This window comes from Ruditapes philippinarum, unplaced genomic scaffold (assembly GCF_026571515.1).
Source record: "Ruditapes philippinarum isolate M1 unplaced genomic scaffold, ASM2657151v2 ctg990_1_1_1_1, whole genome shotgun sequence".
NCBI classification, from domain to species: Eukaryota; Metazoa; Mollusca; class Bivalvia; order Venerida; family Veneridae; genus Ruditapes; species Ruditapes philippinarum.
Genome location: NW_026863230.1, coordinates 135,151 through 162,143, shown reverse-complemented (window position 1 = coordinate 162,143; position 26,993 = coordinate 135,151). Strand labels below are relative to the sequence as shown.

The 26,993-nt window shown below is 32.6% G+C and overlaps 1 protein-coding gene across 1 annotated transcript; it reads left to right on the top strand.

The window, feature by feature from the left end:
• The first annotated feature begins 13,294 nt into the window (after window positions 1-13,294).
• LOC132721525 (plasminogen-like) lies at window positions 13,295-16,514 on the top strand. Its single transcript, XM_060705842.1, has 3 exons — window positions 13,295-13,465; window positions 14,563-14,636; window positions 15,976-16,514. The coding sequence occupies exons 1-3, from the start codon at window positions 13,306-13,308 to the stop codon at window positions 16,363-16,365; spliced, it is 624 nt and encodes a 207-aa protein (XP_060561825.1). The 5' UTR covers window positions 13,295-13,305; the 3' UTR covers window positions 16,366-16,514.
• Window positions 16,515-26,993: the final 10,479 nt, after the last annotated feature.

Sequence of the window (26,993 nt, the reverse complement as noted above, 5' to 3'; positions counted from 1 at the left end):
TCGAATTGATAAGTGTATCAACATAATTAAAATGTGGCATTTATAACTTTCTTTCATTCTATAAAAGAAGGTATGTAAATTCTTCTTTCAACGTTGACTTTAAATATAGCTTTCTTGTGGCGTTCACTAACCAGTTGAGATAGAAATAGAGGAGAAAATACACATAAAATAGCAAATTATCAGTTTTCCCCGAAAAAAAAGTAATGAAAGACAAGGATACGATTATATGATACGAATTTATAACAATGCTAGCCTGTTTAGAATAAAAAGGATCGATATTCAAGGTGTCACCCCGGTATGGAATTAAACCCAACCCATTGTACTTTTGAATTTTGAACTGGCCCTTTTTTAAGTCATCTCTAGTTTGATTGGTTATAAATAAAGTGTTTTTTAATTGCAGCTGTGTAGTTATATGGTGCCTTTAAACGTTTTTTGTTTTGTTTTGTTATTGTTTTTTGTTTGTTTTGTATTCTCCAGGACGTCATTCGTTGGCAGAAGGTTTAAAGACGTTCTACGAACCATCAGTCGGGAGTTTTAAAAGTGGAAAATTTAAATATTGTTACAACAGATAGTAAATTTCGGAAAAAAGTAAATGGCTTTCATATTATATTTCGGGCATCATTTGATTTAGATAGTGTTGATGTTTTCAGTAGAAGACAGTATAAAATTCACCTCAAATGTGAATGATATGTATGCGGATGACTCTACACTTTACCAATCCGTTGACTGTTTACAGGAAATACAAGATAATTTACCAAAAAAAAATATATAAATGATTGGTGTATCCTTAATAATATGTCTTTGCACTCAATAAAAACAAAATGAATGATAATTGGTTCTTCAAAAAAGGTGAAGAAATGTAATTCTCTCCTACTGAAAGTAAATGATACAACTCTAGAAAATGTTACCGTTCAAAAGTTATTGGGCATTTATGTAGATAATACATTAAACTGGCATTAATTAATAAATAGACTCTGTTTGCAAAAAAATAAATACAAAAATTGCCCTCTTCAAACACGTCACTTTTTACCTTACTGACGAAGTAAAAAAGATATATTACAACGCGTACATCCTTCCTGTGCTTGCTTATTGTTGTACGGTATGGGTGAATACATTAATAAAGTAAACTCAATTCAAAAGGAGCTGCAAAATCTATACTTAATAGATTTACATTTATTTGTATAGATCTACATTTTTTTCTTTGTTATTGTTAAATCAGAAAGCCATACTGGTTACTTCCTGTGAACTTTGTATGTTACCTTCTATAGATAAAGATATTATTATCATTATTATTATTATATTATAGAACAAAGAGTACGAAAATTCACTAGGCCGAGACCATCAAGAGATTCCCTCGTAGCATGGGAGTATTTGATTTTTATCAAAACGTTAATGACACAAATAGGATACACCTACAGATATCATATGTAATATATCGCCATAACATTTGATTCCACAGTAGCCCCGTGTTTAGAACTCATGTATTTCAAATATCACCATTAGAACAACATTATTAAGTAGTAAGTCATTTAATATTAAAGTAGGTATTGAATTAAACACCTTGAAATTTGAATAATTCTTTTATCTTTCAATTTGTTATTTTCCTACTTTATATATATGATAATGTAAATATTACTGAAAGCTGATATCCCGAAAGTTGATAGTACAATTGTAAACACTCCTTTTATTGGAAACACTAGGATATGATGATAAAAATGTTTCTAATATATGTTTTTGTTCACTAACTATAAATGTTTTGCCACATTTATTTTTTCTATTCAAAAAACAAAATTTCATCTTTAGCAAATATATTTCACTAATTATTTCATTAATATAAAGTAAAAAAATATAAATATAAGTTTGAGTTTGTCCCCGACTTCTTTCTCTAAAATGTCCTTCCAGTAACAGTACTGTGGACAGATAATTTCAGTTGGGGTCAATAGAAGCAGTGTACTCTCCAAAATGAGCTACTATATTTCCAACATGGCTACAGCAACGAAACATGTGCAAATATTGTGAATTCAAAAAAATAGAATACTTTGGAAAGTAGGTATGACTTTCAAAATTGTCCTTTTATGTAACAAGTTTAGAACTAATTTTTCCGTTAACCAGAAAAATCCCCTTTGTTTTTCTGCAAATAGTGTTTATGAGTTAGTTATGATATGATCAATGATGTACACACAGATAGTGAATCTAAAACTGACGATGGTGTTGATTGTGAAAGTGTAATTACAAGTAAAGATAAGATCCTTGCATGTGATTCTTATAAAATTTGTGCTGCTTCTCTTGCAATAAAATGGGTGCTAAGATTTACAATGCTCTTACGAATAGTAAAAGTGAAAATGGTGTAATATGGGTGTATAAACATTGTCGTATTTGTATGCCTGGTTACAAAAGAATTCTGGCAAAACTATCGTCATTAGAAAATACTAACTCCAATCTAAAGAGAGAAAAAAGTTAACTGACAAGATCATAACCTTAGAAAAAATAAATAAACCTTTTAAGTGAGCAAAATGAATGAAAGGGAGATTAGAACAATTATTATGGATAATAATGCGACAAAAATGACTTAGAGGATTGTAGATCTGATGATGTTAACAGAATGAACAAGATTATCTCTTTTAGGCTTGGTCAAAATAGCTTTGAAATGATTAGGCCTGTTAACTTCTCTATTAATTGAGTTGACAACAAACACCAAACTCTTGAAATGGCCCGTATAAATGTTAGAACTTCTGACGAAGAATTTTTTTATGGAATGTATTTTAAGTGATCTAGCATGGAAATAGAGGGAAGATGCCTATAAATTTAGGATTGAAAGGAGAAAGAAAAGAGAATTAAGTTCTACATCTCCTCAGTATCAACTTTTTCGGTATTTTTGATCGTCGAGACAAGCTCGAGGACCAGTGGAGCAACTGCAATTTCAAAAGAGTGACTGTACATATGTTAATTCTGTTAATTGTTCTCAAATTTTACATTCAAAACTGTTAGTTAAACCTTTGAATTCACACATTGTGCATCGAGAAGATGCTGTGCATGAGGAAACCAAATTTGCAAGTTATCACAATATCACATGTAATGAATTAATTATAAGTAACAGTACTAAAGCGTTATTGTCAGAAAATATGTTTAAAAGTGAATCTGATGGTGACTGGGGTAGTACTAGTGAAACTGATATTACTAGTAGAATCTTGTCATTTGAAGAAACTGCCAACAATACAAATTTAATTGTCATGTATTCTGATATTGATCATGATTGAAGTAATAATCCTCCAACTGGATTTCATATATATTATACTAATGGTTACCTCAATGCTGTATAAAAAGTATGAGATTGAGCTGCAAATTGCTCTCTTAAATCCAGATATTATTATAATAACAGAAATGTATCCAAAACATTTTAGTTCTTTAGAGGTTGAAAATGCTGAGTTATATATTGAAGGATTTGAAGTAGGTAAAGGCCATACCTCGAAAAAAAGTAGAGGGGTTTGTATTTACTGCAAATGTTATCTTTCTGTTCAAGAATGTAAACATTTGAATGACGTTAATTTTGAAGAAGCATGTTGGTGTATTCCGGCATATTCTAATAGAAGCTCTTTATTGAAGCCCTACAAGTACAGAACTAAACTCCAAAAGGTTAAGCATGTTTATTTAATAAAGCAATGGAGATGAAAATGGATTATACGTTTATTGTAGGAGATTTTAATTATCCATAGATTGGGAAGACTGGAGCACTCCTTGCAACACTAATCACTCGAAATATCTTCTCTTTTTTTTTTTTGGAAATTTAAGAGACATCTTTTACGTAACATGTTGATACGTACTTGTCTTGGAAAGTTGACTATGTTAAAGTTAGTTTTGTAGAATGGTAGCACGGGTAAATATCATTCTCAAGATCGAAGAAAATCTGAACATGATCTAAGCCCTATACAACAAAACAGTATGTAAATAGTGAGTCTCTTGTACAGTTTGTAGAATTTTTATTGTCAGGCAAATGTGTGCACTTAATTAACACTATCAAACCTGATTTAGCAGTCTTTACGCTTTAACAATAAACTTATTGTTTGGACATTGGAGATTGGAAATATTAAACAGCAACATCAAACCTCAAGAATTATTAATATCCTTGAATGTGGTTCAGGAAGATAGCATAATGACTGACTAAGAAAAAGAGAGAGTAAAGTTGTATTTGCTAAAACAAAATTAGTTGATAAGCAGTGCGGAAGCAAAAGTATCTCTCAGTGTTGTTTTAAATATTTTTATCTGTAAATACAGAATATTCTGTAACTATGCATGACGTTTTATATGTAGAAAAGGTTTTAATTTATTTTCAATGACGCCACAAATCTCCCATTAAAAATTGAGCCAAAAATTTTACATCATGTGTACGTCTCTTTTATCAGCGTATAATTTCCATAGTCATAAATGACTTGAAAAAGGTGTCTAAACTAACTTCAGTGTTAATTTAATGAGCTTAAATGAAGATTGCTGGACGTTTCTGACCATTGCCGTATAAATGATAATACATTTGGTACAAGTTTCAAGTCTGAAATGATGGTTCACCTAATTGCCACTATCAAAAAATCATACCTGAAGATGCACTATTTCAGAAAGTTTATATTTACCTCAATATTATTTCATGCAATTTCTACCCTACCTACAAATCAAATCTTTTTTTTTATGTGCCTTTCCAACCAAAGTACCAAACCAAATTTTAATCATGTACGTACAAGATTTATTTATTAAAAAAGGATAAATACATAAATCATGTAAATATAAATTAGATATCTCACTAGTGGTATTGTATCATTTATTTTATGCGCGATTTTTCTTGGTGGGGTCGCTTTGATTTGCTTTAATCTTTTGGCTGTGATTAGCTACGAGAGTTGTGAAAGATGTGGTCTTTACCACGTGTTGCCGGTGAGCAATTTGCACTTATTCATCATTCCTCATGTTCAGACTCAATCAAACCTGTCTGCAATTTTCATGTAATTTTGTCGTTATTAATGCATCCGGGGGATCACTTTGTTTCCAGATTTTTTTACATATTGGGTTGGCCGCATTTATGAACCATATTATTCTTTTGAGAGGGTAGATAAAAATATTTATAGAAGTATACAGATTAGGTTTAATATTTTACCTAAATATTATTGCCGCTGGCCAAGATTTGTTCTCTTACACTGTCAACAACGTGATCTTATTTATAAACTTGCAGAATATGTTAACAAAGCAAACCTTTTTCGTGTGAATTATGTTATATAAACATAATTCATACAGGTACTATAAAGTTATATCAATGTATTTTGTTATTGTAATCAATCTTTGATGGAATGAATTAGTATGATTTCATGCCTTCCTCTTTATAATAGTGTATTATATTGGCGACATGCATTAATATGTTTTGCCGAGTTAAGTTGAACATTGGGTTGAATTGAATTTCAAACATTCATATTATTTTCATTTAGTATCCTTTGTTTATGTTTGCATATATACATAAAAAATGAACAAATTATAAGCTTTTCCAATTTTAACAAAATGTGCTATGGATATTATCTTAACAGCTTCATTTTAAAATGTTGTGTATACTTTATAGGCAATTAGCTCTTTATGTTCATTAAAAGCTTTAATGAGTAATATAAAGTTTAATATTTTTACATGACAAAGCAATATGAAATAATAAGATAATAGAAATCTAAGGAACGCCGTTACGGTTATGTTGTACCATTTTAAGTATGTGCCTTGCTTAACAGGTGTTTTGTCATCGTTCTATTTTTCTCATACGAGTATGCTTTATAGTATCTTAAAATGCGCACTCATTTGTCAACAAAGAATGAGGATATGTTGCTTTTTTTGCCTGACTGTTATGCTTATCACAATTACATATGTAGCAGAGCTTCTGTATAAAAAATTGTTGATGTGTCGAACATTTGGCTATCTTTTCATTTGAAAATGATAGGTAGCCAAAACATCCCATTGGGTGTGTTGAACACGTTATAAATTATTTTAATATCACGTGTCTTTAGAAGTATTACAATCATGATGACATTCATTTATGTCAAACTGTGAAGTCAATGTCACTAGGTACTTCTGTGAAATGCTATATTTGCTTGACATTATGAAATTTATTTTACATTACTTGAAATATTACGACAAAAGACAACTTTTATGTTTTGTTGAAAATGATTCAAGATCATTAAAGCATCGATTCCTATGTGAAAATACAAGATTTCAATTATCGTAGAAAAACGAAAAAATGAAATAAAACGTAGATTTAAACTGATCTTTTTCCCGTTTTCATGGCAACCAATTTGTAAAACAACAAAACCGTCATTTAAGTATGTAATGGAGACCTTTAAAATACTAATGTGCATCATGTTTTTCAATAATATTAATTATTTTCAAATTTTCTTATTGATTCATAATATAATTAATCAGTTTAATAAAGACAAACGCTTTTCTTTATCTTTCGGCGTTTTGTCTTTTTCAGAAAATAAAAAATGACTTATATTAAATGACAAATAACGAAAAGTCCATTTTTTGTTTTTCTTACCAAAACACTATTAGAAACTTAGATGTCTGTATATTTCAACCGTAAAATACTAGTAATGACTAAACATTGATTGCAAGAAAATGACAATGTTAAATAGATCTTTCAGTAAGGTTTATAGATCTCTAAATTCTCGGGTATATCTATAAACAAACATATAACAACCAACCAACCAATACCAATTCTTCTAATTCCCCTTATAAATGACATATTTTGACAGCCATACAAACCATCACAAACTGCAAGTGCAGGAAAATTACTATTATTTTTTATATTTAAAAAAATGATAAGCAAATGTTTTTGTTTTGTTTTTTTTTCTCTTAAATTTGATGTCGAATTATACTTGCTACTTTGTTTTTGTATCCGTCTTAATATTTGTAATTGCCCATGTGTATAGTGTTTAAACATGTTTTCGTTTTTATATCTTATAATGCTTAAGGGAATGACAGTTATTTATGTTGCTAGAACTTGTTGTTCAACCCTTTTGCCCTTTGTTAAAAAATGTTGTTTTGTGGAAATAATGTTCTAAATTGTATTCAAAGAGCAATAAAATATTATTAAACTAACCACTGTTTAACTGTTTCAGTGAGTTAGCATATATAGAATATACCAACACATCAACCCCACCCCCTGAAGACAGAATGGGTGTGACAATATTTATAAAGTGATTCGAATTCTTATGACATTTTTATTGATTTTGCAGTCGTAAATAAAGCTCTGACAGTTTTAGCAAAGTATTTAAAAATCTTTATATTTCAGAACAGAACCACAAATATCCATGGGTATGAATTGATAACAATGATATTTGATATAAAAAGGAGCGATTGTTAAATCAATCAAATTATGATTCTTGTAGAATCAATTTTTAATGACTCACAGAAATAGCTATTGTTGCTTGATTTGTACGCACGCTCGTGTGTGTGTCCGTACATGTGCGTGCGTGCGTGTGTTTGCTTTCATATATTGTTCAAAAAGCCACCTTTAAAATGTTGTTCATTTTGCACGATGGTATATCTGCATTTGTTACCTACTTGAAAGAAAGATATTATCATTATTATTATTATTATATTGTTATTATTATTATTATTATTATTATCATTGTCATTGTTATTGCTGTTGTTAATGTTGTTGTTATTGTTGTTGTTGTTGTTCTTCTTCTTCTTTTTCTTCTTCTTCTTCTTCTTCTTCTTCTTCTTCTTATTATTATTATTATTTTATTACATACTTCTGGGTGGTTTACAGAAATATATTAGTGAAATAAAAAAATGATATTTCACTGTTTGAAACAGTGAAATTATCAATTTGATATTTTTCACTGTTTTGAATATAAGCCGGTTACGTTGTTTCAGTGAAATACCAGAGAGTGCACAAATGTAAATGCGCGCTTTTCATTTAGTATTAGATTAAAATGTCTTTTTAACATTTCTTTGCATTTAATAAAAAAGAAATTTGTTTAGTTTAGTGTAAGATCGAAATATATTTCAGCTCGTGAACACCGAAAGTTCATATTTCTCTCGTGGCTGCGTCACTCGTGAAATATTCCTTTTGGTGCTTACTCGGTGAAATATATGCCGATCTTATACTGAACTAAACAAATACACTTTATATTATTATTATACCAGAAATGAAGTAATTGTTTTTACTGTTCTCTCCTACAAATCGAGATAATATTATGCTCCTTGTGCCGGCGTTATATGTCGCAACGGCGTTTAATGTCGCACTTACCGCTAAATGTCGCACCATTTCCGCTGAATGTCGGAGCCGCTGCTAAAGTCGCAAACTCGTCTGCCTTTAAATGTCACAATGGTAACGTTAAATGTCGCACGATTTTCTCTTACCGTTAAATGTCGTAACACTACCGTTAAATGTCGTATACTTTTAATTCATGTTAGACAAGAAGCTGGTGGTAGGATGATGAAAAGTCGAAAGTACAATAGTGATAAGTCGAAGTATATTTTACCTTATTATTGTATAAATTATATAATATTATCAAGCCCTTAGTAAATGAAATAATTAATTAACATTAACAAATGAATATAGTGAAATCAAATATTTCATTGGCAAAACATACACATGTTCATCGCCAAGTAACTGTTTGGCAGTACAATACAAAATGGAGGAAAGTATGAAACAATATAAATTATGCATATACATATGTTTCAGTGTTCAAACAAATATATGAATTAGATTCAATTCTCAGTTGCATCGCTGAATATACAAATTTTGCCATGTTAGCAATTACATTTTTGTTTTCACATTTCATTATTGATATAGAATAAAATAGTTTTATTTAAAAAACAGTATCACATCATTCTTTATCTTGACGAACATAATCCTATAAGAAATGGATAAAACATATACTGTATATTACATAATTTCCTGATAGAATCAATTGCTGTATGCCACAAGGCATTTTAAATGAATAAGCACCTGACCAAATGTGTTGATAAGAATCATTTAAGACATTTAAGATTGAACAATCTCTTACGTGTCAATGAAACTTTTTGGCAAATACTCGTACTATTAAGAGAATTCTTTTTCGTACGAGTAAAATATGGAATATATTTTCACGAAATATGATAAAATTCAATATATTTTAACGAGCCGGAACCATCGAGTAAAAATCACAAAAGCCTCGCGATTTTTTAAAATGTATGTAATAATATTTTGATTATTCATCAGTGTGATTCAATTTGATGTCTGAATCTTACACTGTATTGTGTGTTGAGAAAACATGACAAAGTTATCATTTCAATTTCTTATAATTAAATGAATAACTGAAGCTATGGACTGTCAGAGAAAAACAAAAACATCAGAAAAAAGTCACTAAATATAAATATGAATTTTGACAACGCCCATTTTCATATTTATTTTAAAATATTTATAACATATAGCGTACGTGTATGACTGAATCAATGAAATTCTTAAGACCGTACTTCGAAATTGATAGTGTCAGTATCATAAAACCTTTCAATGCTGAAGCTGTAGGGAAAATGCGGACACACAATATTAAATCTATCTCAATCCAATCTTTCTAGAATATGCCATACTTCATACACGTATGTTTGCAAAGCCAAGGGGGCATGAATGATGATTATAGATTTAAAAACCGAATAACAAAACTCCTAATTCAACAAATCATTTTTGAAGGCATAGCAAAGCCTATCCTAGCAGGTATATAGAAATCCCCCTTTAAATATGAACTTATTCATTTTTGCTTTATTAATGATAAGTAACACATAAGTTACAGAATGTTACAGAATGGCAAATGTAATGCAACACCATTAGCTTCTAGTTTAACATGAATTTACATCTTGCGATATTTAACGTTAGCGTTGCGACATTTAACGGGAAGTGAAAATCGTGCGACATTTAATGTTACTTTTGTGACATTTAACGGCAGACGATTTTGCAACATGCAGCAGCGGTTGCGACCTTAAGCGGCGATGATGTGACATTTAGCGACAAGTGTGACATTTATCGGCGTTGCGACATGTAACGGCGTCACACTCCCCGCCACAACTAGAATAGTTTAATTTTAATAAGAATCGAACATCAAGTGCATTGAGCATAAAAATGAATTTTGCAGATTATACCGCGACGTCATTTAAGTATGATATTTTATTAAGTAAGATTTTATGTAAAACATATTGTTTTCAATACAGATTATCATCAGTTATATTATTATGATTTGGAATCGTTATAACTGTTCCATAATCTTCATTTTCAGTCCATTTTAGTAATAGCCACATATGCTGTTTATCTTATCTTTACCAAAATTACAGTAAAAGGAATTTTGTTCGGGTAAATGATACACTAAAATGACATATTCTTTGTTGAATGAAATGTTCATGGAATTTGAAAAATGAAAACCAATTTTGCAATAATAAGTATGTAATATACAGAAAGATCTGCGGCGCATTCAACGTGTACATGGTTATAACCAATCAAGTGATCTCCTCCTATTCTACTAAGGAAATACCACGTGCCAAAGTGACTAAAATAATATACAAACCAATAAGAATTACAGCTTGATTTCTGTCTGAATATAAAGAGCCTGATTGTTTTCTTATATACCGTGATCAAAGCAGCCTGAACTGCAAGCATTTTAGCCATGGTTATCTGGATACAGTATATAGTATTTGCAGCATGTTTCTTTGCTGTCGCTAGTGGAGGTAAACACTTTGATTTTATATCATTTAACCAAGATATTTACATTTCTTTCACTTTACTACTTCGCAAAAGTATTTACTAAACAAAATAATTTTAATAGCAGTTTTCTTTTTTGCAATGTTATCGCTTCGCGAATTAATTTTGTTATTAAATACCTCCTTGCCAATGTATTTTGAATTTGTAAGCATTTTACTTTTTCGCAAAGGTATCACACAGCAAATTACTATTTCGGCCACACAGTCCAAAACTCAGTAGGAAGAGCATCGGATTAATAATCCATGGGTCGTTCGTTCGATCCTCGGGCGAGGCGTAAATTCTCCGCGCGAAAATTGATCACCGACATTGAGTTTAATGGTCTATTGTCTATCACCGCTGCTTCAGAAATCACGAGAAAAAAGCAGTCTAACTTGCGGAGAAATTAGTAAATACTTGTTTGCAATCTTTTTCGCAGTGATTTCCCCTTACCAGTACAGATATTTCTGCCACCACACACAATTCTATCAATATTTTGATATTTTATATACTTCTTTAATTAGCTTTTGAATTTATTTTTTATGATTTTGTAAACTTAAGATAATTATTCGATAAACTATAACGAGCGTAGGTACGAAAAAAATGATGTAACGGCTCATATTAAGATTTGAATTTCGATATAACGTCATGTGACTTTCATCATCAGTCTGCAGATACAGTGTTTTACAAAGGGAGGTAATCACTGTGAGGAATTTAACTTGTTAGATTTCTAGGAAACCCCACCGCCTTGATATGATCAAAACACATGTGGAAATCGGCGGTAAAATCCAGAAAAAAAAACACCACAAACACAATCATAATACCTACAAAATGTCTTTGTTATTGATTTGAAATACAGCGAAATTGCATTCTTTGCCTATAATAAAAAGGTTCATGACTTTGCAGCAGCAGTGTATATATACATGTATAACTATTAATTTATACATTTTGGTAATATATCCTCGACTACCGTAAATCCGCGACGCTAAGCTTTCTCCGGCGTAACAAACAATAAAAGGTCAACAAGTAGAAAATATACGTCACTAACCTGCTAAAAATTTTTATTTCCTCATAATTCTTACGAATATTTCACATGTATAATCTTCAACAAGTGTCAATGTCACCTTTTGTTTACATTTATCAATGGAGGCGGCCATTTTGTTTCACTTCCCGCCATTCGCGGATGTGACGTAATCCCATAGTTCTTTGCAAAAAAAAGTACAATTACATGTAGGTCACATCTAAGTTTAAATATTTGGTTTTGGTCACTACTTGGTCCAAAGTGAGCATTTAATTAAAAATAACTGTTCTAACACATTTAACAGATTAACAGTAATATGAAATTAGGTGCTACCTAAACATTGAAAATTGAATTATACTTTTTTGTTGAATGAAATGTTTCTGGTGGTTCGAGACTGACATGTCCCACACTATAGAACATTTATCAACATTATTTACTAAAGAAAATGTGTTGCAAAGTAAAATTAAATTCATATTTTGAAGACAATTAGTGATGAAGAAGGGATAAGGGATTTCATTTAATTTTTTGCTTCAATTTGTAAATATATCTTGTGTTTAAAGACAGTAAACATAGGATGAGACTTGTTCCTTTTGCCTAGGAGAACAGCATATTTATTCTGCTGCAATATAAATACCTTCTTGGCATGTGTATCCATACCCATAATCAGACATAGTCTGAAAATGTTTAACTACATAAGCCTCTTTAAGCTGACTAAACAAAGGTGCTGAACCAATAACAAAATTTTCTGGGTCAACTTTGCCAAAACTCCTGTTTCTTGTGTCTTTTGGCACACAATACATTTTAGATGCCCCGAGGACAGGTACACCATCTTCCCAACAAATTTGTTAGCATTTATCAGTGCTGTTTGGGAATATAGTCTGAAGATTTTCTTCATTGACTGTGGGTTAAGCTTAAAATAAAAAAAATCATTAAACATACAGGACTGAAAATTTAACAATAAAAATATGCTTGGCCTTATTTTTTTGATAGTGGCGGGTAATTCCATATATGGAAAGTTACTATGAAGCAGACGAATGTTTATTTTTTTGGAATTCAGACAATTTTGAATTAAAAATGGATTTTAAAAGTTATAGATATTTGGGAATAAGGAAAAAGGCAAGTTTTACATTGAAAATAGTTTTGAAGGCTCTTATCTGTTTAAACAGCATGATTTTTGTTAATGTTTTTGAGGTCAAGGTAAATTCTCCCTAGTAAAAATTTTCCCACGGTCACACATGCGCAGAAACGAGTTAGTCCGAGACTATCATAGAAACAAAGATGGCCGCGAATTTACGGTAGTCGCGAAATAAGGGGAGTTGATGATACTATTTACATCGAAAACTAAGAAGTATTTCTAGTTGAGGCTTTCCGCAAGTAGTGCCCATTTTCAGTACGCATTGAGAAATTCTGATGAGTTGACAGTTTGCATCTTTGACCAAATCTCTGCAAACTATCTTGCACTCCGCGAAGTAACAAACATATCACGAAACTTTCTTAAATGTAACTGTCAATAACTAAATATCAAAAATCTATTTCAGAATGCATGGATTCAATAATGTACAGTGGTACACTAAATGTGACTCTGAATGGACACACGTGTCAAAGGTGGGACAGTCAACAACCACACGAACATGTACGAAACACGACGCATTTCTTTCCGAACGACGCGTCAGTGTTTGATGCACACAACTATTGCAGAGGTGCTGGAGAGTCGGGTAAGTAAACGTTACACTTCAAAGAGTTTGTACTGCGATCGTTGTGATTTGATGTTAAAAAATTTTATGTGCAAAGTTGTACATAGGTAAAAGCCAAAATAACTTTTCATTTTTGATATAATGGTAAAAATCTTGGAGCAACACTAGCTTTTTAATGGTTGCTAAATCCAGACTCTGATATCTCTATAACAACAGGCAATGAAAGCCCTGTTTTCTCTTGCATCATTGTTTGATACTAAATCTTTAGCTGTATCGGAAAAAAATATGTTGTTTGAATCCATGATTGCTGCTATTATGAACTGTGGATATGAATTATGGGGAATTCACAAGGCCCCAGAATATGTAATTCTCGAAACAAACGTAGCACGTAGACAACAAACACCAAATGCTACAGTATATGGGGAATTAGGTAGATTCCCTATGCTTATCACACACAAATGAGCACATGTGACAAAGTCGACATGTTGTATTATATTGACATTTATTGAACTTGACGTATGGACACAATGAACGGATGTACGATATTTAGGTCTAACCTACGCTAAGAGACTAAAAAAGTAATTTAAATGCGAGCGTTGAAGACTGAATTTATGCCAACATTTCGAGCATAATTTACATATATAACAGCAAACAGTACATTCGTTATATACTTATTTTAAACCGAAAGTTCAAAATGTCTATCTGTTGACATTTATTTAGATTTGGTTAAAATAGTACATCAGTGAGCATTTTAATTTTGATGTTCGATCATAATTTTACCATAGTAGACTTTTCCTTTGGATGCCAAACATACTGTATATAGTATTCGTTATATCTTTATCAAAGATAACACCCTCATCTAAAAGCCACGTGGTAGAACTACTTTCATTCCATATCAAGTTCGAGGCTATTATTGATAATAAAAGTTGATTTAGCTTCTCTATTCGATCTACTGGGTTAAAATAAATTGTCAATAATATTTAGCGGCCATATTCGCAAATGTACATTGTGTCAGTTCCATTTCATTTTCTATTAGACTAACTATGGACCAAGCTGGTAATTTACTTACTATATGCATTTGTTTCGTTTGCGACAAAATTGTCATTATATATTTTCAGATGAACTTTGGTGTTACACCACAAATGAAATGGAGCGATGGGACTATTGTATTAGTCCGAACGATACTTGCCAGGTAATATAACCAACTTAATGAAAATATCAATTTAATCTTAAAATTTCGAAAAAGATACTGACTGAATAGCAAAAAAGAAGAAGATGGATCTGCCGACTGAAACTAGCCTACATTGGTAGATTCAACTTTGTATTTGTATACTACAATGTATTAATGAAAAATAGATAACTCCAAAATTAAAGCAAGACAAATAAGTGACATTGCTTTTGCTGAAATAAATATTGACGAAATACTAGGCCTTTCTATTCATATTGGGGGTAAAATTCTGAAAATGATAAAAGATCTTCATTGTTGCATTGTAAAATGAATAAACTAATAAAGTTTTAGCGGCTGGCCGCTTGGGGTTCTTGATTCTTATCATGTATTGCTATCTAGTTGGCTAAGAACGATTGATTGTTTCTTTATACGCGTCTTCTCACGCCTAGATTGATGGTTCTTCTTACCTGTCTACTTATTTCTGTAAAGATGGTTTTCCTCCCGTGTATACTCACGCCTGTAATAATGGTTCTTCTTCCGTGTATACTCATGCCTGGATTAATGGTTCTTCTTCGTGTCTTCTCATGCCTGTATCGATGGTTCTTGTTCGTGTCTACTCATTCCTGGATTGATTTCTCTTCTTCCGTGTCTATTCATTCCTTTATTGATGGTTTTTCCTCCATGTCTATTCATTCTTGGATTGATGGGTTTTCTTCCGTGTCTACTCATTCTTGTATAAATTGTTCTTCCTCCATATCTTTTCATTCCTGGATTGATGGGTTTTCTTCCGTGTCTACTCATTCCTGTATTTATGGTTCTTCTTACCAGTCTACTCATTCCTGGATTGTTGGGTTTTCTTCCGTGTCTACTCATTTCTGTATTTATGGTTCTTCTTACCAGTCTATTCATTCTTGTATTGATGATTCTTCTTCGTGTCTACCCATGCATGGATAATGCACCAAGGTGAACTCGTGCCGTCCTGTATCGTTTATGTTTACATATGGCTATACGAACATTTCAAAGATATCTACAGAAAACTTCTACAAAAACCAAAAACGAATAAAAAAAGATGAAAGACATGAATCAAGTCTTTCAAGAACTTAATATAATCTTACGATACTGATGCAATATCATTCATTAACTCCAAATACTCAGTCTACGAAGAATTTTACTTTCCCAGTCGGATAAATTTGCAAATTATGAAAAATATAAGTTACTTATTCAACGCTTATCTTTAATTTTGTAAAAATAAATTTTAATTTCTCGATTGATCAGACATTTTCAAGAATAATTGTCAAAGTATTTCTGTACGATCATTAATTGCATCATTTACGTGTATAGTGCACATAGGATTTTATTACAGGATTCAGACGTTGGTGCGCTATCTTGTTCATATTTGCCATTTGGTAAGAATTCTACACATTGTCCAAACAACACATTAAACTACTACTGCGAGGACGGTTTTGGTGAAGGTAATTCAGTCTATGTTAGCATTTACTATGAGCTTGAGTGTACACGGTACAGCTGCTGTGTACCTTGGCTAAGTACAATATTGACTTCTTCCAAAGGCGAGTCCGTTGCAACACAGGCGTCTGACAACATTGACAACATATCAACCATATTTCCAGAAGAAGACAGTTCAACAACATCTGTTATTGAGATCACAACGCCAATGTCAAGTGGAATATGTTCGACATCAAATTTCAATATGTATATGCTACTATTTGTGCTATCAATTTTGCTGTTGCCTTAACATTTATATCAAAACTTTTCTGCCAACTGCATCACAACCAAACCGTTCAATTATAAATCTTAAATAAATGTCATTCCTGAATATCAAATTTATTATAATATAAAGATACATTTAATGACGTAACAAACAAGACATATCCTTCGATCATCTGAAATATGATGGGGCTAAAATAAGTTTGTACTATCAGTTAAAACCATTAGATAAAATAGTAATCATATTTGAAATCCGACAGAAAATCGTCCAATGCTTAATTCAAGGGAAAGGTGCGAAGTTGTTGCACACTTGGTTATAAAATGGCTTCAGAGTCATGAAAATCTAAAGCGCCCGCCGTGTTTTTTTCCAGGTAAGTAGGTCTGTACGTTATCTTGCAATTTTTGAAAATACGCATTTTTACTATGCAATGTTTGTGACACAATTGGTCTTAGATTTCAGCTTCCTAGCTTCTGATGTTATTTAGTTATTGAAGATATAAACAGGTCATGTACATATTTTGATGTTTTTAGGGCTTGGTAGCTATTTTATCAAGTTTGCAACCATTTGAGCCGCGTCATGACACAACCAATATAGTACGTTTGCGACCAGCATTGATCCAGATCAGCCTGCGCATCCACGCAGTCTGATCAGGACCCATGCTATTCGCTATCAGTTTCTCTACTTGTAATAACAGCATGGATCCTGATCAGTCTGCGTGGATGCGCCGGCTGGTCTAGATCCATGCTGGTCGCAGACCCATTATGTTGGTTTTGTCGTGAAGTGACTCATTTCGCTGGCTTGAACCAAGTATTAAACCACTTTTCGCAATCAATATAGCCTATAGTGTTTAGAATTTGAAAAAATGATAATCTTTTTTAAACAACACTGGCCTTTACAAAATACGATTGTTGCTACTGTTGCTTCATTGTTGTGCTTTAAACTAATGTTGTTAAAGTGAGATTTTCTTTAAATATGTGTAAGAATAAAGAAGACAGTTAAACCTTGTGTTTTTTACTGAATCATTTCCATTTATGACACTCTTTATTCTAAAAATAAACACTGCTTATGCTAAAAATATTAAAACAACTCAAATTATGTGGAAACGATATGAAAAAAATTTAACATGTTTAAAACAAATGTATCATGTTTTTGTTCATATAATGGGTTTCATTTTTAGAAAAAAATACATGCAGGAAATATTATGTCCCCTTAATTAGACTGTTAAAAGATCTTTATTGTTATTATTTTAATAAATTATATTTTTCATGCTGCTGACTTGTTTCATTTAGTCGACTATGAGGTGCTTCTTCGACTATGAGGTGCTTCTTTTTACTTCCGGAAATTTTACATCACAAATTACATGAAAATGTTGAATTTCGTGGAAAAAGCACAAACCTTTACGAATACTTGCATAACAAGCTTCTCTCCTACACAAATGGTCCTAAAAATACCAACATATTTGTTTACAGTCATTAAATATACATACAAAATAAATTTGCAGTTTCCACGAGATATCTGGGACCTATATAACGATTAGTATGTTTCCCTTGACACAAATATGAACACCCCTGTTATCACACCAATTAACATGTTTCAAGCAGGACAAAACCAACATAATGAGTTTGCGACCAGCATGGATCCAGACTAGCCTGCGCATCAGCGCAGTCTGATCAGGATCCATGCTGTTCGCTTACCAACTCTATTTCAAGTAGAGAAACTGATAGCGAACAGCATGGATCCTGATCAGATTGCGCGGATAAGCAGGTTGGTCTGGATCCATGCTGGTCGCAAACGCACTATGTTGGTTTTGTCGTGACGCGGCTCATATCATCTTGGAATATATTTAACAAGTATAAAACCTTACATACTGTACTATTCAAGATTTAATTCTTCATGACACGAGAAGTGGTCTCAAACATTTAACTTCAGTTACTATTTTCAATAAGTTTTATTCATTTTTACAACAAAACCTGGAACATGCAAAACGTTGAACATGTTCTACAGCTTTGAAATACACAATATGTATTAATCAAAAATGAGGATTATCATAATATCTGTCATATGTGCAGTTCAGATCGGAATATCCGTCCCGGGTGGGGGGGGGGACCCGCACATTAGGCGGTGACGTGACTAGCCTTGCCGAGGACGGATTAATAATATATCTATCAAATGTTGCTGTTCGGGTCGGAATATACGTTCCGAGGGAACACGCCCATTGGGCGGTAACAAAGCTTGCCGAACTCAATTTTTAAAATCACACTTCAGTTATCGTAAAATTATTTGCTTTAATATAGTTCTATTAATAATTGTAAAATAATGTAGATACTGTTGTGCAGCCGAAAAATGATAAAATTCTTTTACAAAAAAATGAATAAATATGCACGATGATTTTCTTTTAAACACAAATATTTATAAATATAATCCTTTTCTTAAAGGTCATATTTTCAAAACAATGTGTGAAATTTCAAATATGTGAAGTTACAGATACTATATGTTTTAACAATAGATGTCAAATTTATAATTATGCAACCGGAAGAATAAATGTGGCTTTTCCTCTTTGTCAATGGTGCTAAAAGTTTTATTATATTTAGGTGATAATGTCAATTTAGCCGTCTGTACTTAATAAGTTGTTAAATCTTATTACTGATAAAATGACCAGGTGATGATTGTTGTTATAAATTATATGTTGCTATGTTACATTATTGTATTGAAACCTGATTGGTAATTTTGTTATTTAAGAAACAAAGAAAAATTTTATTGGTCAGTTTAAAACGAAACCATTTTTAGAAATATTGTAAAGATAGAGAAATCGAACAGTTAGATTTTGGATTTCCAATTAATAACATTGTGGCTTTCCACTAGAAATATTTGTTACTGCTTTTTAATATACATTATATTTGTTAACGTCAGGATAACCTGTGTATATTTGATATATTATTAACGTTTGTGGTATTCCACTGAGAAAGAAACAATAAATGATAAAACGGAACATTGTGTTGAAATTCAATCCACCTTCAATAGAACCATAACTCAGCGCATAATAATACACTTTAATGGATACAAACAGACTTAATAAGAACATTTTCATGTGGGCAAATAGATTGTCAAATAAAAGATGTAAGAATTAGAATTTTAAGGTTTGTCAGAAATTTAGACAATATGATTTTGATAGCTTTTGCAATATTGATACACCTTATTGAAAAGAATGTATACTTAAAATCTGCTTCCAAAAATTTAAGATGATCATGTTAAAAAAAATGGAGCACTGATGTGACACGGACAGGTTCAGGTAGTAATAAAATCCGTACATACAAAACTTTTAAAACTAATTTTGAAACAGAATATTATGTTAAAGATGTTTATAAAAGATCTTATAGAGTTGCCTTGGCAAAATTTAGAAGTGGGACAGCTCCAATAGTTATTGAATTAGGAAGATATTATGAATTACAAGTAGAACAAAGATGAAGTACATTTATTGTTATATTGCCCTCTTTATGATTCAATTTGATTAGAATTACTTCAGTTGGTAACGGTTTAGATAATTTAACCGACATTGATAAGTTTGGATACTTTTATCTAATGCAGACATAGCAATAGTAAGTGCCAAAACCTGCTATAACATCCTAAATAAAAGAAAAAACTTGTTTTATATCATTAGTAATAATAAAATACCCTGTCTAGAATATGTGATATATTGTCCTAGTGTTTATAGTACCCCTGTTGTATATTGTTTGAGTGATACATTGTTACATGTACATACAATGTTTGAATACATGCCTTAAGTTTCCTTGTTAATCTTAATGTGCTCTGATCTTATCAATCACACACTATTATTTTTACACCCATTCTTTAGACTGTGGAGCTTTTTGTCATTTTATTATATCTCAATCCTTTTACTTATTTTTTTGAAATATGATTAGCAAGGATAATGTGAGTTAATTATACTGTATCATATCATTATGTACATGTATATCAAGGGAAATAGCTAAGGGGGACAATCTACAGTGCATGAAATACTCCTGTTTTGTGGTCTAGAGAGCTGTCACCCTTAGAAGTAAATTCTGTAATTCTATTTTTTAGTTCACCTTGCACAAAGTGCAGGTGAGCTTTTAGGATGGCCAACCAAATGGCGTCCGTCGTCCGTCCACATTTTAAATATTCTAAGGACATCTTCTATGATACCGCAAGGCCAATGTTAATGAAACTTGGCAGGAATACTCTTTGTATGAAGCTCTATCAAGATTGTTCAAAGAATTCCATTTCATGCAGAACTCTGGTTGCCATGGCAACCGAAAGAAAAATCTTTAAATATCTTCTTTTAAAGAACCGTAAGAGCTAGAGCTAAGATATTTGGCATGAAACATCTTCTAATGAGTGTCTACCAAGTTTGTTCAAATAAAAGCCCTGGGGACAAAATTGGCCCCGGCCAAGGGGGTCATGAATTTTCCCAATATGCATATAGTAAAAACTTAAAAACTCTTCTTTTAAAGAACTGTAAAAGCTAGAGCTTAGATATTTGGCATGAAACATCTTCTAGTGAATGTCTACCAAGTTTGTTCAAATAAAAGCCCTAGGGTCAAAATTGGCCCCGCCCCAGGGGGTCATTGATTTTCCCTATATGCATATAGTAAAAACTTAAAAAATCTTCTTTTAAAGAACCCAAAGAGCTAGAGCTCAGATATTTAGCATGAAACATCTTCTTATGAGTGTCTACCAAGTTTCTTCAAATTAAAGCCCTGAGGTCAAAATTGGCCCTGCCCCAGGGGGTCATAGATTTTCTCTATATGCATATAGTAAAATTTTAAAAAATCTTCTTTTAAAGAACCCAAAGAGCTAGAGCTAAGATATTTGACATGAAATATCTTCTAGTGAGTGTCTACCAAGTTTGTTCAAATAAAAGCCCTGGGGTCAAAATTGGCCCCGCCCCGGGGGGTCATTGATTTTCCCTTTATGCATATAGTAAAAACTTAAAAAATCTTCTTTTAAAGAACCGTAAGAGCTAGAGCTTAGATATTTGGCATGAAACATCTTCTAGTGAATGTCTACCAAGTTTATTCAAATAAAAGCCCTGGGGTCAAAATTGGCCCCGTCCCAGGGGATCATAGATTTTCCCTATATGCATATAGTAAAAACTTAAAAAATCTTCTTTTAAAGAACCCAAAGAGCTAGAGCTAAGATATTTAGCATGAAACATCTTCTAATGAGTGTCTACCAAGTTTGTTCAAATAAAAGCCCTGGGGTCATAATTGGCCCCGCCCCAGGGGGTCATTGATTTTCCCTATATGCATATCGTAAAAACTTAAAAAATCTTCTTTTAAGGAACTCAAAGAGCTAGAGCTAAGATATTTAGCATGAAACATGTTCTAATGGGTGTCTACCAAGTATGTTCAAATAAAAGCCCTGGGGTCAAAACTGGCCCGACCCGGGGGGGGGGGGGTCATTGATTTTCCTTATATGTGTATAGCAAAAACTAAAAAATCTTCTTTGAAAAAACCCAAATAGCTTGAGTTTAGATATTATACATGAAACATCTTTAAGTAAATATCTACAAAGTTTGTTCAAATAAAAGCCCGGGGGTCAAAACTTACCATGCCCCAGGGGTGTCATTGTTTTTAACTATATGTGTATAGTAAAAACTTAAAAAATCTTCTTTTAAAAAAACCCAATGAGCTAGAACTTAGATGTTTAGCATGAAACATCTTCTTATGGGTGTCTACCAAGTCTGTTCAAATAAAAGCCCTTGGGTAAAAATTGGCCGGGGGGGGGGCTATATACAGGTGAGCGACCTCAGGGCCATCATGGCTCTCTTGTTTACAGTGGCTATACATGTATTTTATGTTTGTATTGTGTATTTTAAATAAAATGTTTACATGTATAGATGAGACTCAAATAAATAAATAGATAAATATGGTAAACAAGATCAATAAGGAAAGGTGGCGTTCAATGAATGCAACCCCCAAACGACCCAGCAACAAGGACCAGCGGCCAGGAGCCCAGGAGGACCCCCACACAAAAACTGGACAGGACACAAGGCAGAGCACGAACAGGAATATTTACTCGCAATTGGTCAGCTAGTATTGTTTTAGCCACAAGGTCATAAGCCGAGCCTATTTATTTCTACTTTACATCATAAAATTTTCATAAAGAATTTTACAATATAAAAAATAGCTTCAATGCAATGAAGCTCTACCTCACCGTAGGGAACGTGTTACAGTATCGCGTTTTACGGTTACAGTATAGAATTTTAAAGATGGAGGATTATTTATGGGAAGAGAGGTAGGTGATTTTTGTTCCGGTCCATACTACAAGTAGTTTAGTTTCTAAAAGTTGTTTTTATGCTTTGCTTGTAAGGAACAGAATCCGGTATCTAGTCATATATTTCTTCAGACCCTGCACCGCAGATTTATCGCTATATTGTCTCATAAATATGCAGATTTGACAGTTTGAAAATTTGAATCGAGAGCCCAACGCATTTTTCTGCAATTTCGACATTATTTATGCATGCCTAGAAAAAGTAAATCTGCAAAACGTTAGTCCTTTATGTTTGAAAACGTTTATAAAAGTAAATGACCAGTTGAACCTATTTTCCTGTTGGTAAAATGCGTTTGAAAAAATAAACAATGTTACAGTATAGAGCGAGGTAATATGTGCAGGGTTACAGCATAGATCTAGCGATTTGTATCCGATTTTGTTACAGTTTATACCCAGATTTCGGTTACAGTTTAGACTTCGATATTTTCTATATAATTATACTAGGTAAAATGTATGAATGTTACATAGACTTTTAAATCTTTGTGAGCTTATTGGCCCGATGGCTATTCGTCCTTCTGTCGTACACATGTGTGTGCAATCACATCCGCTCAGTAACTACTTGACTAAATGTGATGAAATGTACATGACTTTCTACCAATTAAGTTGTTCAAATGGTTTCGGTTGCAATCGGGGATACGAAAACACAAAACATAGATTTTAAAAAAAGGCATGTTTAAAGACCCTTCTCATCTCGAACCAAAAGCATTCAAATCAAATCATGATCATGGCGTCATTTCGAATGCTTTTTTGTTTAAGTCACGATTATTTTGTCATTATTAAATTGAAAGTCGTTTTTTTTTTATTTCAGACATCCTGTATAGCAGTTTTCATGTTTCTGAATAAGAAAATAATATTGAAAGTTATAGAGTATAAATTAAGGTCAGACAATTACAATATCTTCTCTAGTGAGCCTGATGGAGGTACATAATAGTGGCAGAGTCGGGATAAGGCCGTCGACTTCAAATCATCTTTCATTTACTGCTGTAGTTGAAATCCAATCATGACTTTGGATTCTTTGTATGTGAGGAATTTATCAAGCTATTTACGAAGGTCGGTGGTTCTAGTCAGGTGCCCGCTCGTGTCTGAAATGTTTCACAAAGGGTATCTGGGGTCTTTCTTTACACTAAAGCAGGAATGTTTTCACATGACCTCAGTGTCGTTGAAACTTAAAATCCAAGAAAGCCAAACGTAACAAAATATTGTTAAACAGAATCCCTAAAGAAATTCCAACACAACGAAATTGAAAATGTTCATAAACCTTTTTAAATACTTACAAAAAACATTATGGTAGATGGAAATTCCAACTTAAAATAGAATTTAAGGCTGCAGTATTGCTCACTTAAATACTGTTTAATCATTCTTAGGGTATTGCCTGCTTGTTAATTGGGTCTTTTGACAGCTTATCTATGGTATGCAGGCTTCATAACCTCCGATCCCCTCTCAAAATTTCATTTTGTTTAGTTTCACTCATTGTATTCTCGTTTAGGGCACACGCAATTTTTAACTTGGGGGTAATATGCCGCTTTTCATAGAATGGCAATAACGTGTCACATTGAAGGTTCCATGATTACTGCCATATGAACACATCCACAGATGTTAAAAAAACTGAAGTGTACCAGTTCATGTTTAATGTGAATTCTACTGAAGCCGGTGCTAGGAGGCGTGAACGGTAGCTTGCAGTTACCACTACCGTCCATGAACAGGTTTGGTCAAACTGAACCTGCAACATTTACATGTTTTCCGTGTTGGACTTCTGTTAAGGATTCTTTTTTCTCTATTTTATTACTAATAGGCATTATTATAATGTGTAATGAAATCAAGCAATAATCTTTCTTCTCTCATTAAAATTCGATAAAAGTTACTGTTGTTGTCGTGAAAACAGTCCTTACTTAGGACATTACTTATTTTGCAAAAAGTCTCAATCTGAAACTAAAAGTAAGAAAAATAGCAAACTATAACTTTTCTGCTGATGAAGAAAGTAATAGAACCTTTCAAGAATGTATTAAATAGAAAGGTATGAGTTATTTCATAACAATAATGGATACACGAACTTTGTTTGAAATTTGACAAGTATCTAAACTGTAACAGAAATCTGGGTATAAACTGTAACAAAATTGGATCAAAGTCGCTAGGTCTATGCTGTAACCCTTCAAATTTAACCTCGCTCTATACTGTAACATTGTTTATTTTTTCAAACGCATTTTACCAACAGGTAAATAGGCTCAACTGGTCATTTAACTTTTATAAACGTTTCTAAACACATAGGACTAACGTTTTGTAGATTTACTTTATCTAGGCATGCTTAAATAATATCGGAATGGGAGAAAAATGCGTTGGTCTCTCGATTCAAATTTTTAAACCGTCAAATCTGCACATTTATGAGACAATATAGAGATAAATCTGCGGTGCAGGGTCTGAAAAAATATATGACTAGATACCGGATTCTGTTCCTTACAAGCAAAGCACAAAAACATCTTTTAGAAACTACACTACTTGTAGTATGAACCTGAATAAAAATCACCTACCTCTCTTCCCATAAATAATCCTCCATCTTGAAAATTCTATACTGTAACCGAAAAACGCGATACTGTAACACGTTCCCTACGGTGTACCTAGTTTTCCAAAAATAAACACCATTTTGTCTTCTTGTTTACTTAGTCCTTAAATCTATTTTCAAAATTGCAAACTGTTGGCTAGCAGCACAGTAAAACGACTATTCAAATGATATACACGTAGATGTTAAAAGTATATCCAAAGCTTATTCTTTAGGAATTATTTATATAGTCAATTTTTTTATACTTGCTAGGTCTTGTAATCAACAGCAGCAATCTTATACCAATATTGTTAACAATGAGTAGTTATGAGATATAGCAAAAAAGGCATGTTCGCATTTAAACACAATCATCTTGTGATTTCAAATCACAAAGCACCTGATGAAAATAAAAGCCTTTGAAAATGCCAGTGTCAAAGTGTTAGCTACAATGTTTAGGCAGCTTATGCTCAAGATGATATAAATTTAAGCACATTCAGCGCTTTCTCTATATTACGTTGTTGCTTTTTAAATCGTAACATATCGAAGAGGTCAGCCATTATGTCGTAATATGTAATGTCCGCTATAATATAGTTGTTAGAGACATGAGAATTTAACAACGTAGCTGTTGGTTTCTTAATCTATTTACTAATTTATACTACATTGAGGTGATGCCAGATGAATTTAAGCGGGGCTTATCAGCTAGTGGCTAATACTAGCTGACCAATGGCGAGTCAATATATCACATCATACAATTGATATAGTTTTTAATCGGCAAGGCCCGGGCGCATCTGGTTAAATAGAAGACGACAATCGCATCTTCTCGGCCAACTTCATCAAACATTGGACATGTCTACATAACCGCGAGGATTTTGTCATTTATGGAAGATAGATAAATTATTATTGATAATAACCGAGATGTTCCGACTGAGCAGACGCATTATAAAATCGGTAACCTTTTCAAAACACAAAATGCTTCTCACTTCCCCTCGGTGCGTGCACGTCGCTAAGAAGGCACAGGACATCGGAATAAAATTTGCGGCTTGGTGGGTAGTTAACTTATAAATAACCTTCCCGATATCGGGACTGCTACTTCGTCAGCAACTGGGGATTTCATGACTTAAACCGAGGGGAGTACCCCTTAGATGTAGACAAAAACTACCTGGATGGTGTGCTAGGTGCGTGAGCCCCTGACACAGATAGACGGATTGTAAGACAGACCTTTTGCTTCGCACAAACAACCCTTGTTATGTGCCTTCTCCACTACCAGCACCCCTCAGGCGAAGGAGGATATTTTTTTGCCGTTCATCTTTTATGCGAAGAGTAAGTCTCGGTATGAGGAGCTAAATTTAATGCTATCTCAGCTTTGATATTCGTAAAGACAATAAATTGTGCTTGAATTTCGCTTTTTGCTGCCTGAAAGCCTTGCTTATTTTATTGATTTTGGCTCTTATAATGAGACGCTAAAGGCTATCTGTGCTTTATAGCGTACACAAGCGGTTTCCTGGAAAAAAGCACTGTACTTCTGTAATCAATGGTATATGTTTTAGCCTTATACAACAAAGTTTAAGTATGTATAAATACGAATGCTCTACTATCTTGCTACCAAACCAAAGAAGAAACAAGAACAATGATGTATGTTTGAACAATAATCACGGATATTGAAAACATGCATGCTTAAACTTTCTTGATGACTTAAAATTATGAAAATGATTAATCGTAATTTAATTAAATTTTATTTATACCAATCTCATCAATGTTGATTGATTTTGTGAAGTGAAAATAGTGTACGTGACGTGCATTTCCATGTGTT

Coding starts and splice junctions, on each gene's coding strand:
- LOC132721525 (XM_060705842.1), top strand. CDS start 13,306: ATGTACAGTGGTACACTAAATGTGACTCTGAATGGACACACGTGTCAA. Junction 13,466..14,562: donor CAGAGGTGCTGGAGAGTCGG/GTAAGTAAACGT, acceptor ATATATTTTCAG/ATGAACTTTGGTGTTACACC. Junction 14,637..15,975: donor GTCCGAACGATACTTGCCAG/GTAATATAACCA, acceptor ATTTTATTACAG/GATTCAGACGTTGGTGCGCT.